Source organism: Erythrolamprus reginae, chromosome 2 (genome assembly GCF_031021105.1).
Source record: "Erythrolamprus reginae isolate rEryReg1 chromosome 2, rEryReg1.hap1, whole genome shotgun sequence".
NCBI classification, from domain to species: domain Eukaryota; kingdom Metazoa; phylum Chordata; class Lepidosauria; order Squamata; family Dipsadidae; genus Erythrolamprus; species Erythrolamprus reginae.
In genome coordinates this window covers 317,127,002-317,140,447 of record NC_091951.1, presented here as the reverse complement: position 1 = coordinate 317,140,447, position 13,446 = coordinate 317,127,002, and the positions used below count along the sequence as shown (strand labels likewise).

The 13,446-nt window shown below is 38.8% G+C and overlaps 1 protein-coding gene across 12 annotated transcripts in view; it reads right to left on the bottom strand.

Annotated features, from left to right (window-relative positions):
• Positions 1-603: 603 nt before the first annotated feature.
• The window catches only part of TENT2 (terminal nucleotidyltransferase 2), a 52,697-nt gene continuing 39,854 nt past the window's right edge, over positions 604-13,446 (bottom strand). For 10 of the 12 annotated variants that reach the window (XM_070743236.1, XM_070743235.1, XM_070743244.1 and 7 more), the window contains 4 exons: positions 12,646-12,782; positions 7,843-7,934; positions 3,686-3,765; positions 604-2,284 (listed from right to left, as the gene is read on the bottom strand). In XM_070743236.1, the coding sequence (XP_070599337.1) occupies positions 2,210-2,284; positions 3,686-3,765; positions 7,843-7,934; positions 12,646-12,782 (384 nt within the window). In that variant the 3' untranslated portion in view covers positions 604-2,209. The remainder of the gene's footprint in view (positions 2,285-3,685; positions 3,766-7,842; positions 7,935-12,645; positions 12,783-13,446) is intronic. The other 2 variants (XM_070743240.1, XM_070743241.1) reach the window with 1 other exon arrangement.

The following is a 13,446-nucleotide window of genomic DNA, read 5'->3' as shown; positions in this document are numbered from 1 at the left end:
AGCCATCGCTGCAGGTTCCTTGGGTGGGAGCTGCCTCTCCCTCTGCACAGCCCAGCCAGGCAGCCGTAGAAAGTGCAGAGATTATTAGAAAGTAACAGAACCCACCCGAGGAACTTGCGGCGACTGCTGCCGGCTTGGCTGGAGGCAACGGTGGTGGGTGAAAGAAAGAGCCACGCTCGCGTGCCGTGAATGCTAGTGAGAGAGAGTGAGAGAGAGAGAGGAAAAAAAAAGAAGAAGGAAGAGAGAGAGAAAGAAAGAGAAAACTCGGCAAGGAGTTGGGGACTTGTTCTACTTCACCTCCTCCTCCTCCCTCAAGGCGGCGGCATTAAGAAAACCGCAGGGTTTTTTTTATAGTCCGGCCCTCCAACAGTCTGAGGGACAGTGAACTGGCCCCCTGTGTAAAAAGTTTGGGGACCCCTGTATTAGATTATTGGGCTGCTAGGCAGCTAGAGGGTGCTATTCAATTTGAATAAACTAAAACTCAGTTCCTAGCAACCGACTAGAGTTAAACCCATGTTGGACTCTCCTTAGTAGCGTACTGGAGAAAGGAAAGAGAAATTAAACAGCTGACTGGGGAAAAAACCAGCCCATATAACAAAATTGTTTTATTTTCAACAGAGAAACTTTATTCCACTTTAACACAATAAAATGTTTAAACTTTAAAAAAGAAAAAAGCAAGGTTGACACCAACGAAAAATAATTATTCCTTAACATATTACTTGGTCTGCAATAAATATAAGAGGCACAAATTGTGCTACAGCAGATCTAAAAGAAGTTCCAAACTTTTTTTAGAAAAAAAGTTAAAATTTAAGATTTATTTTAAATCCCAAGTTATATAGCGGTTCTAATATTTACATAGAAACAAAAAAATAAGAAAAAAAACTTTATTGTAGCAGTTACGATTAGCAATCATCAGTACATTATTGATACAGAAAGAAAATGTTGAGAGCCTGACTGAGAGCAGATCCACATCTTGGAGCAAAGCGCATGAGAAATGCAGAGGACACTTCTTACATTTATCGTGATGCGAGGATTTTTTTATAGATGTATAGGCAGCAGTACAACCTTGGCAGGTTTTCGGGTTTTTTCCTATTATATTAGAAGTGCAATTAAGGGGACCATCACTCTTGATTGTGCTTGCTTTCCATCTGCTTCATAATAGTTTAAAGCTACCTCTGGTCTGAAAACAGTAATAAACTCCTGCTACTCCATTTTGTAAAAACAAAAAGGAAAGGACAAATATTTCAGACCGGCAGTACCTAGGCATTTTTTTCCCTAATTATTTTATTTTTACTCCCTCAGGAAGGCACTACTGCTGTACACGACCACTAGAATATAATAATCTGACACTACAGCCTAAATATTACTCCTAGTTATAAAATTTCAACTAAGGTTCCATAAATCAGAATTCTTCAAAACGACAGTAATTGCATATTTGGGATCTACTAATTCAGACAACAGTTACTGAATGTTTTCTGTGATAAAATTCTGCACATCTGCGAAATATCAAATCAAATATCAAAATAAAAATGATACATTTTTCTCAATGTTTTTACTTTCCTTTGTGAATATTTATGTTCTTGTATACAGCAGCATCTAATCAAATAGATTTTTGTATGCAATTAGCATAGGCCAGATACAAGTCATGATTTCAATGAGAATCAGCCTAGATAGATAGGAGTAATCCGGACCAAGTTGTTAATATTGCTTAAAAGCTGGTGTTTATTACATACTATGATATTAAAATTGGAATGAACTAAAGTGCATATTATAATTAGTAGTTAGAAAGCAGAGACTACTGGCTTGTACTTCCTACTCTTATGGAAAAGTACACCATTATATTTTTTATTATCACTGCTGGCTGTCATACATTCATCTTTCTGTTTCAGTATTTAGTGTGGCTGCGTAAACTACTACAATACATAGTAACAGGAAATCAAACTGCAACAGATTCCGCAAAATTCATATTACAGCAGTAGTTTCTTTATTGGTCACTGATTCAATAACTCCAGAAGCCAGTGTTCAAATGGATTTAATGTCATAAAGATTGCAATCTTCTTTGAATTCTTACAAAAAATTTCCCTACCAAAAACCTGAAAGAAAAATATCTTCTTTAAAAAAGTGCAGCAGGGAAGAGAGAGAAATTACATCCCGGGCATTTCATGTATTTATATGCTGTATTTCAGAAAAGTCCAGTTAGTGAGGCCAATCATCTTTTTTGTATAATTCCTCTTACAGGTAGTATACAGTTCAAATCCTTCCTGTCTCTCAGTCTTTGCCATGACTACAGGATAGAACAGATCATACAATTAGGTTAGTACAACATAGCCATACTTTTAAAATCATACAACATAAAAAGAACATTAGTACTGAGAATAATCATAAAGACATGTAAAAATGCATTAAATATTTCCTTTAATAAAAACTGAGAAGTAAAGTTCAATGTTAGATTAAACTAATTTTAAAAGGTGAGAAAGGGGATTTAAAAATATATTATAGCTTTCTGCTCTGCCCTACAATTATAGAATAGAATAGAATAGAATTTTTTATTGGCCAAGTGTGATTGGACACACAAGGAATTTGTCTTGGTGCATATGCTCTCAACGTACATAAAATAAAATATACATTTGTCAAGAATCATGTGGTACAACACTTAATGATTGTCATAGGGGTCAAATAAGCAATGAAGAAGCAATATTAATAAAAATCTTAGGACATTCGCAACAAGTTACAGTCATACAGTCAACATGGGAGGAAATGGGTGATAGAAATGATGAGAAAAACTAGTAGAATAGAAGTGCAGATTTAGTAGAAAGTCTGACAGTGTTGAGGGAATTATTTGTTTAGTAGAGTGATGGCGTTCGGGGGGAAAACTTATCATTCAAAAATAGATTATACTCAATTAAAACAGACATGAAATGTAGTTTTGTAATTAAATTATAACTGTAATGTAATTCAAAAACAAAGAACTTTTCATGGATTCAGAATTGCACAGGAAAAATTACTTCAACTTGGAAATTCAGGTTTTAAGGGGTGATACCACTAACTGCCTAACCCTAATCCTTTCTGGCAACAGGAAGACTCCACTTCAAGTCCAAACATAAGGTATCTTGTGTGACTTGTGTGACTCATTTTTAGTCAGCCCATTGAACACAGGGGAAAAGAGGAATATGAACAAAAGGCAAGATCTTGACTGACTTGATTATTGACAGAATGAATTCCTCATTGTCAGCCCTTCGCACATTTCTTCCCTTTATAAATAAAAACCAATCAACAGTCGAACAAGATGCTAAAGTAACTACTTAACTGATTCTTAAGAGTCAATCTAAGGAAAAACAAAGTATTTTAAAGATGAATTTACTGCGACAGGCTTACAACTAAAATAATGACGCCACAATCTAGAGAATTTTAAACTACTTTTGGATTGATTGGCATAATTTTTTTGTCCTCTGAGGAGAACTGTTTGTCATATTGAAAGAAAACTCCATCACTGAAACACCTTTGTCAGTTATATTGGAATAACTGTTTGGGGAATGCAAGCGCCATTTCAGAAAAGCAAAGTTTTAAAAAAATAAGATAATGGATATATACATTGTGCCTATTACAGACAATTTTTTTCCTTGCAACAATTGTTACACACAAATAACTTAAATGAGATGTTTCATTAGATTGTAGGTACTTTTACCTTTTGAAATTCATTTAGGATAACATCATACTTCTGTTTTTCATGTACTGCTCTAGCAGTATTTGTTCTATCAAAAGGTTCTGGAAAAAATTGAATTATGCATTATTTCATTTATATTTACATATCAATGTATCTATCTATCTATCTATCTATCTATCTATATATATATATATATATATATATATGCATAAAGAAACAGTTCTATAATTATACATCTATGGAAAATCCTGTTGGAATAATTGACATTACTTAGAAACATAGAAACATAGAAGACTGACGGCAGAAAAAGACCTCTTGGTCCATCTAGTCTGCCCTTTTACTATTTCCTGTATTTTATCTTAGGATGGATATATGTTTATCCCAGGCATGTTTAAATTCAGTTACTGTGGATTTCCCAACCACGTCTGCTGGAAGTTTGTTCCAAGGATCTACTACTCTTTCAGTAAAATAATATTTTCTCATGTTGCCTTTGATCTTTCCCCCAACTAACTTCAGATTGTGTCCCCTTGTTCTTGTGTTCACTTTCCTGTTAAAAACACTTCCCTCCTGAACCCTATTTAACCCTTTAACATATTTAAATGTTTCGATCATGTCCCCCCTTTTCCTTCTGTCTTCCAGACTATACAGATTGAGTTCATTCAGTCTTGAAACTATTTTCACAATGCTGTTTTTAAATTTGACTGGTTTTTAGTATAACTGGGGATTTTAGATTGCTTAATTTTTAATCAATTGGATTTAGCTACTGTATTCTGATGATTTTATAAGTTGTAATCCGCCCCAAGTCTTCAGAGAGGGGCAGCATATAAATCCAATTAAATAAATAAAAATAAATAATAAATAAATAAAACATATGTTACTTTGCAAGAAAAGGTCAAAACTATTTTTCAGTGAATTTTATTAACTGAGTATGATTATATCTATCCCTAAAGATGGCATTTTAATTAATACATATTTAGAATGTTTGATTATTTTTTTTTGCTACTTTATTATTAAAAAGACATTTCTGGCAAAAAAATTCCCCACTTCAACAGTTAAAAGCAGAGCAAAAATGAAACTACATTTAAAGAGTGGTGTGTAAATTTATAGGAATACAGTGATCCCTTGTTTATCGCGGGAGTTACGTTCCTGGAGCACCCGTGATAAACGGAAATCCGTGAAGTAGGGACACTATATTTAAGTATTTATACACTATGTTAAGGCTTTATAAACCCTCTCCCACACTTTTATGCTACATAAACCTTTCCCATTCCCTTAATAACCATTCCCACACTGTTCTGTGCACGTATTGTACCTTTACACTTACTGTAAAATGTTTTGAATTCCTAAACCTACACGATGAAACGATGCTCCACGTGAAATGGCCGAGCGTAGGAGCAGACTCACAGATGGGGAAGCTGCACACATACGAAAAGTAAACAACGTGCTACTGTACTGAGCCAAGCAGGCTCTGGGATACAAAGCAGCACTCTCTGGTTGGTCACTTCTCCATCAATCAACCAATTGTGTGTTGTTTACAATCTCATGTAGACAAGTAGCGTCTCAGATCGAGTTCCGCAGAAAACCCACGAAGTAGCGAAAATCCACTGTTTTTTTTTTCCATTAATATTTTATAAAAACCCGCGATGCACCGAGTCCGCGAAAGGTGAACTGCAAAGTGGCAAGGGATCACTGTATATAGCTCCCACCCTTAAATCAGTGGTGGGTTGCTACCGATCCAGTCTGATTCTATGAACCGGTAGCAGAAGCAGCAGGGAAATGCTCTGCCCACCCGCCCTGGATGCTTTTGCATATGCGAAACGCCGCATGTGCATGAAGTGGTAGAGATGGGATTTAAAAACCGTCACTGCATAAGACTTTCTATAAATGGGTGAAAACATGGCTTTCCTGAAAGTTCTTCAGAAATTATTTATAGCCAGCAGTGTCATGGCCAATTCAACAGGCCTTGGGACAATGCTGAATGTCACCCAACTCTGTGCTTTCTGGGAATGGCTTGGGGATTTCAAGAAGTAAAACCTCTGAATTCGGGGTATTCTGAACATGGTTCTGGTTTGGAGGATTATTTCCTGAAACCACCCCCGAAATTGTAAGATGATTCAATATTGTCTGGAGGAAAGGGGGGCATTCCAGAGTTTTCAGAATGTTCTCTTCCCACCTCAAAATTTGGCAAGTGTTATATATTGCTTCTGATTTTCTTCAGTGGAAGTTTCTTTTTATTTTAGATAAAGACATCATCATCATCATCATCATTATTATTATAAACAAATCAACAGAGAGGAATATAATTAACCTGTTTGATAAAATGATAAACCATAATAATAGACATAGAGACATAGAAGTCTGACGGCAGAAAAAGACCTCATGGTCCATCTAGTCTGCCCTTATACTATTTCCTGTATTTTATCTTACAATGGATATATGTTTATCCCAGGCATGTTTAAATTCAGTTACTGTGGATTTATCTACCACATCTGCTGGAAGTTTGTTCCAAGGATCTACTACTCTTTCAGTAAAATAATATTTTCTCATGTTGCTTTTGATCTTTCCCCCAACTAACTTCAGATTGTGTCCCCTTGTTCTTGTGTTCACTTTCCTATTAAAAACACTTCCCTCCTGGACCTTATTTAACCCTTTAATATATTTAAATGTTTCGATCATGTCCCCCCTTTTCCTTCTGTCCTCCAGACTATACAGATTGAGTTCATGAAGTCTTTCCTGATACGTTTTATGCTTAAGACCTTCCACCATTCTTGTAGCCCGTCTTTGGACCCGTTCAATTTTGTCAATATCTTTTTGTAGGTGAGGTCTCCAGAACTGAACACAGTATTCCAAATGTGGTCTCACCAGCATTCTATATAGTGGGATCATAATCTCCCTCTTCCTGCTTGTTATACCTCTAGCTATGCAGCCAAGCATCCTACTTGCTTTCCCTACCGCCTGACTGCACTGTTCACCCATTTTGAGACTGTCAGAAATCACTACCCCTAAATCCTTTTCTTTTTCAGTATTTGCCAACACTGAACTGCCAATACAATACTCAGATTGAGGATTCCTTTTCCCCAAGTGCATTATTTTACATTTGGAAACATTAAACTGCAGTTTCCATTGCTTAGACCATTTATCTAGTAAAGCTAAATCATTTACCATATTACAGACGCCTCCAGGAATATCAACCCTATTGCACACTTTAGAGTCATCGGCAAATAGGCAAACCTTCCCTACCAAACCTTCCCCTATGTCACTCACAAATATATTAAAAAGAGTAGGACCCAGAACAGATCCTTGTGGCACACCGCTTGTAACCTGACTCTGCTCAGAATACTCGCCATTAACAATAACTCTCTGATGTCTACGCTTCAGCCAGCTGCAAATCCATTGAACTATCCAGGGATTAAGTCCAATCTTCACTAATTTATCTATCAGCTCTTTATGTGGAACCGTATCAAAGGCTTTGCTGAAGTCCAGGTAGGCAATATCCACGGCACCACCTTCATCCAACACCTTTGTGACATAGTCAAAGAAATCAATGAGATTAGTCTGACATGATTTGCCTTCAGTAATTTATAATTTATTAGACTTGTATGCCGCCCCTTCTGATTTCCAGAAATCAAAATACTAAATTCCTAATCACACACAAGGAAAGACTATATAAGCCTGAGGTTCTTCATACCATGTCCATATAATGTAGGTCTAGGACAGTAGGTCTCAGCACATCTCTGCAAACATCCCAAATTTTCCATTTTGGGCAGCTTAAATTAAAGTACAACAAAAGTACAAAGGAGCCATTTGGTGTTAAGGCATCAGGCTAGAAATTGGGAGGGATCATGAGTTCTAATCCAGTTTTGAGCATAAAACCAACTGGGGCAAGTTACTCTCTCTTAGCCCTAGAAAGGAGGCAATGGCAAACCACTTCTGAAAGAAAACCATGCCAAGAAAACTAGTCCATGCGGTTGCCTACAATCAAGGGACCAAAAAGAAAAAAAGATACAAAATCTTGTCTCATCCTTGATGTGATGCCAATGAGTCCCAGAATGAGCTACGCTCTCCCAGAAGCAAAACTAAAAATTATAATTGCATAAATAAATAAATAAATGACTTTATACTAGCATGGAACGTATAGTTCTAGAAAACATAAACTATGACAAAGATGGAGGATTTACCTTCTATGCAAATGAATTTGTTTCTCCATTCAATTCCATCCGGTCTTGGAATAGCTTTGCCTTCACGAACTGAAATCATCTGATTGTTCCAGCTAGCAAACAAAAAGGAAAATAGTTGTCTAACATGTTTCAATAAAATGTGATATGTAAGTTGTCATGTAAAAGCCAATGGGGAATGATTTCTAAATATTAGAGTGGACTACCATTCTATAAAAGTTGGACTTTAACACCACTTCCTATCTGTGTCCCTTAGAAATAGGAATACAATTGCTGGGCCCAGGAAGAGGAAGTAAATCATGTACACGGCTGCTGAATTAAAATTCCATTGGACTGGGGGGAAGGGAGAATGGGCCCTTAGTCTTCCATTTCTCAGGAGAGCGAGATATTCTGGGATTCCATTTTATCTAAGTGCAGTTCTCAGTATAAGATTGAAACAAAGGCCACTATATAATCAATTAAGCATCCTATTTTCTTTAACTGAAGCAGTCAGTGAGTAATATTAAGGTGGTTGGACTGGATGCCCTGGCTGTAGGTACAACAATTTCAGAATATGAAGTTGCTCCTCAAGAGGTTTTCTAATGGTAGTAACATACATTTTTTCCCAGTATCATCCAAGGAGATCTCTAGAGTATCCCCTCCCATTCTAATCTAAGCCCAGAAGATAGAAATAAAAGCAAGACAGCCAGCCTCTATTGTCTTCGCTAAACATGTCTAGAAATGTTTAGAAGGCAGAAAGCCAATATGCCTATGTCTGTGTGTTCAAGGCACAAGACAATACTTTTGTTTTAAAAATAAAAACTTAAAACCCCAAAGGTAGATGCCCAGAGGCCTTAGAAACTCTCTGAATCTTCACATGGCACTCTACCTGTTGTTTTGTAGTAGTGCAACATGGCAGATCCTGCTGCTATTATGTAACTTCCAGTAAGTACCCCACCAAGCATTGATACCCTTATCCTGACGTGTTAACTAGATCAGGCTGCGACATCATTCTGCTAAATGAATGGTTGAAAATGAAAAAATAAACAATTCCAACAGTGCCACTTCCTGTTCATATTGACTTGAGTGTAAAAAGTGTTTTGGCCCTTCTTTGGGAGATGGCCCAATTTCATAAAAGCTCCAATGCTCCAAGCAGAGCACAACCTGATGTATTACAAATAAAAAAACCTCATTTTAAAAAGAATAGAGTGAAATTTCAAGTTATTGTTTTAAAATCACAAAAGGTACCTACCTATTTCCTCAAACAGAGCCCAAGATATGTCTAATATATTGCAATATACAAAATTGGTGTACAGTGATCCCCCGCTCGTTGCGAGGGTTCCGTTCCAGGACCCCCCGCAACGAGCGGGTTTTCGCGAAGTAGCGCTGCGGAAGTAAAAACACCATCTGCGCATGTGCAGATGGTGTTTTTACTCCCGCAGCGCTAGCGAGGAGCCGAAGATTGGGGGCGGCACGGCTGTTTTAAAACGTCGCCGCCAGCATGGGGGGCTTCCTAGCAGCCCCCCAAACCCGGGTTGGGGGTCCGGGGGGTGCTGGCAAGCCCCCCAATGCCGGCGGCGATGTTTTAAAACAGCCGCGCCGCCCCCAATCTTCGGCTCCTCACTAGCGGGCAGGCAGGCGGCGGACAAGCCGTTCGCTGGCGCTCGGTCTCGCCGCTTTCGAGCTGAGTCCTGCAGCGAATTCGCTTCAGGACTCAGCTCGAAAGCGGCGAGACCGAGCGCCAGCGAACGGCTTGTCCGCGCTCGGTCTCGCCGCTTTCGAGCTGAGTCCTGAAGCGAATTCGCTTCAGAACTCAGCTCGAAAGTGGCGAGACCGAGCGCCAGCGAACGGCTTGTCCGCGCTCGGTCTCGCCGCTTTCGAGCTGAGTCCTGAAGCGAATTCGCTTCAGAACTCAGCTCGAAAGCGGCGAGACCGAGCGCCAGCGAACGGCTTGTCCGCGCTCGCTCACGCCGCTTTCGAGCTGAGTCCTGAAGCGAATTCGCTTCAGGACTCAGCTCGAAAGCGGCGAGAATGAACGGCGTGGGCGGGCGAAGGGCGGGCGGCAGCGAGGAGTTTGCGTGGGCGGTGGGGAAACTCCTTGCTGATGCCCGCTGCTCGCCCTCCCGCCAGCAAGAGGGGGAAGACCCAGGGAAGCCGCCCAGCAGCTGATCTGCCAGGCGCCATCTACGCATGCGTGCCAATAGAAAAAAGGGCACGCATGCGCAGATGGTGTTTTGACTTCCGGGTTGAAAATCGCAAATTACCCTGTTCGCAATGGTCGGGGACGCAATAACCGGGGGATCACTGTACTTACAGGCAGAAATGAAACACCAATATCTAACACAAATGCCTCCCTAATTCCTTCAAAAGCACGTGTTCTAGTTTTTCCGAATTTGTTTTTTTTTTCCTGGAAAAGCCCGATTTTAATCCATGTGTCTGAGGCTGTTGCTAACCACCTGTTTTCTTAGCCTCGGTCTAGCAATTTCTAGATCAGTTTTAAAAGCATAAAAACTTTGCTATCCCACTAACACAGGGAAGGGTGGGGTATCTCATTGTGTACAAGGTAGAGCGCATTTTCTCCTATACAGATGTGGCATCAGTAATTGTCCTATCTGGGCTGTAGGCTGGCCAGCTGTCAGGCTTGAAGTGGCCAAGCCTATCTGTTAATTTTACCAGCAGCTACTGTAACTCATCCCAGTTCTGAAGAAGGCCCTGCCCAGGTCTGGATACTTTCTGTTAGCCTCATGCAGCACATGCTCTGCCCTCCTGACTTCTCCAGAAACAGGAGCAATGCAAAGACTGTTTTTCCTGTTTAAACTTAAACATAACTGTCTTCTTCAAATTTGATCCAAATCCTTCTAGGGGACACAACTCATAATTTTCCTATCACCTATGCAAAGCATAGAGGAATGTTACAAATTCTAAGAAGTTTATAAACTAAAAGCTAGCCCTGAAAATACTGGTCACTTCCCACACTATTTCCCAGAATTTATTTACAGGCAATAAAAGGAATGGCAGTGAACTAGAAGCATTTTTTGTTCCAGACACCCACATGAACTCAGCAGAAACATGGCTCGTGTAACTTGATTCAAATATAAAAAGAGAGCAAAATTAAATCATCGTGCTTCGGTGTTTTACTTTGAATTTTACAGTTGCCATTGTATAATTAATTCCAGTTTTGCTATGATGATATTTTTAATCCTGCCAAACAGTTCAGGCTTACATATTGCAAATTTAACCAAAAAGCTTAATCACCATGAAAAATTCACAATTAACTAAATGCATAGCAACATCAGGCAGCAACTTTGGTCTAAAACAGCATTGATTAATTTAAGCGCTCTCAACATCTATGAACTATGTTCAGGGATTCTTAACGAAGGCCATGCTGACTGGGGAATCTTGGGAGCTGAAATCCACATATAAAGTGTCAATGATGGAAAGCACTACTATGAATTCTTTCACTGAAAAATCCCCTTGTGAATTAAGAAATAACACTTGGTGCTGAACAGCAGTGAGAAGCACCGACCTCCGAAGCAAAATAAAGTACCTTTAAAGGAAAAAGCAAACCCCAGCATCACAATGCCAGAGAGAAAGATCTGAATTTTATTGATTCTATTTTACACTTTCAAGAGAAGCTATGTGTTTTGCCCATCGTGTTAGAGGAGGACCTTGACATCTAATGGGTTGTAAGCTATACGTGATGTGTCCGGAGGTGGCTGGTAAGGTCTATACAGGCACGAAATGTTTTGATGCATGTTGAACAGACATGAGTGGGCACCATTGTCACAGAATTGCAGCTGTACAAATGCTTCTCTTCAAGAAGATATAGTACCTCTCTAGATGTAGAAAAGGATATCATAGCGATGATGATGATGGTACCAAATGATTATGACACCATCGCTACCATCAGCCTGAATGGGTGTTGATGTGCATCAGAGCTCCTTTAATTATGGCTTGTACCCATATGATCAACTCTGAACCAGAGATGCTTTTTCAAGAGGCAACTGTTTTTCTTGTTTTTCTTTGAAGATATTTTACTTCTCATCCAAGAAGCTTCTTCAGCAGCTGTAGAAGCTTCTTGAATGAGAAGCAAAACATCTTCAAAGAACCAAAAGAAAGTCCAGTTGCCTCTTGAAAAAGCACCTTTTTTATCAGAAGCACTGATCTGGATGACTGAGAATCTCCATAGACATCTGAACCAGAGACTGTGAAATCTAACAAGTAGATTATATCATACATTTTCAGTACGCCTGTACAGTGTTCCCTCGCTTTTCGCGGGGGATGCATTCCGAGACCGCCCGCGAAAGTCGAATTTCCGCAAAGTAGAGATGCGGAAGTAAATACACTACTTTTGGCTATGAACAGTTTCACAAACCTTCCCTTAACACTTTAAACCCCTAAATTGCAATTTTCCATTCCCTTAGCAACCATTTAGATTATTACTCACCATGTTTATTAAAGTTTATTTTAAAAAAAATTTATTAAAAGCAGACAAAAGTTTGGCGATGACATATGATGTCATCGGGTGGGAAAAATCGTGGTATAGGGAAAAAAACATGAAGTATTTTTTAATTAATATTTTTGAAAAACCGTGGTAAAGACTTTTCGCGAAGTTCGAACCCGCGAAAATCGAGGGAACACTGTACATGCAAGCGTTTAACTTATCTCTATACATCTTTCTTTTACCCTTGTAAACAAGCTACCAAAAAGGAACCCTTTGCTCCTTAAATGAAAACAGACAGGGATAGAAATGTCTCTATATAAACTGCAATCAGAGCAGAACAAAACAGCCAGAGAATTTGTTAAAATGAAAAGTTGATCACTCACTCAAATTCCGTAGCATAGTATTTCAGGAAGCCTAACAATAGATCTCCAAGTGTAGATTGGTTTTTTGAAACGTAAGGAGGGATGGTGCATGGGGCTCGATGCACAAGATGCAGCTGCATAGTAGGATCAAAAGATCCCTGTAAAGACAAAGAAACAAAAATAGAAGTTAAAGTCCTATTTAGGGACCAAAATGTGAAGTTGTATATAAACTCTTCAGATATTTTCTGACATATGGACAAGTTCTATTTAGAAATCCTACTTTAATTAATATGCCAATTTGATCAGACTCTTAAAAATTCAATATGCAACCCTCTCATCTACAAAATAAATAGAAACATAGAAGTCTGACGGCAGAAAAAGACCTCATGGTCCATCTAGTCTGCCCTATTTTCTGTATTTTATCTTAGGATGGATATATGTTTATCCCAGGCATGTTTAAATTCAGTTACTGTGGATTTAGCTACCACGTCTGCTGGAAGTTTGTTCCAAGGATCTACTACTCTTTCAGTAAAATAATATTTTCTCATGTTGCTTTTGATCTTTCCCCCAACTAACTTCAGATTGTGTCCCCTTGTCCTTGTGTTCACTTTCCTATTAAAAACACTTCCCTCCTGGACCTTATTTAACCCTTTAATATATTTAAATGTTTCGATCATGTCCCCCCTTTTCCTTCTGTCCTCCAGACTATACAGGTTGAGTTCATTAAGTCTTTCCTGATACGTTTTATGCTTAAGACCTTCCACCATTCTTGTAGCCTGTCTTTGGACCCGTTCAATTTTGTCAATATCTTTTTGTAGGTGA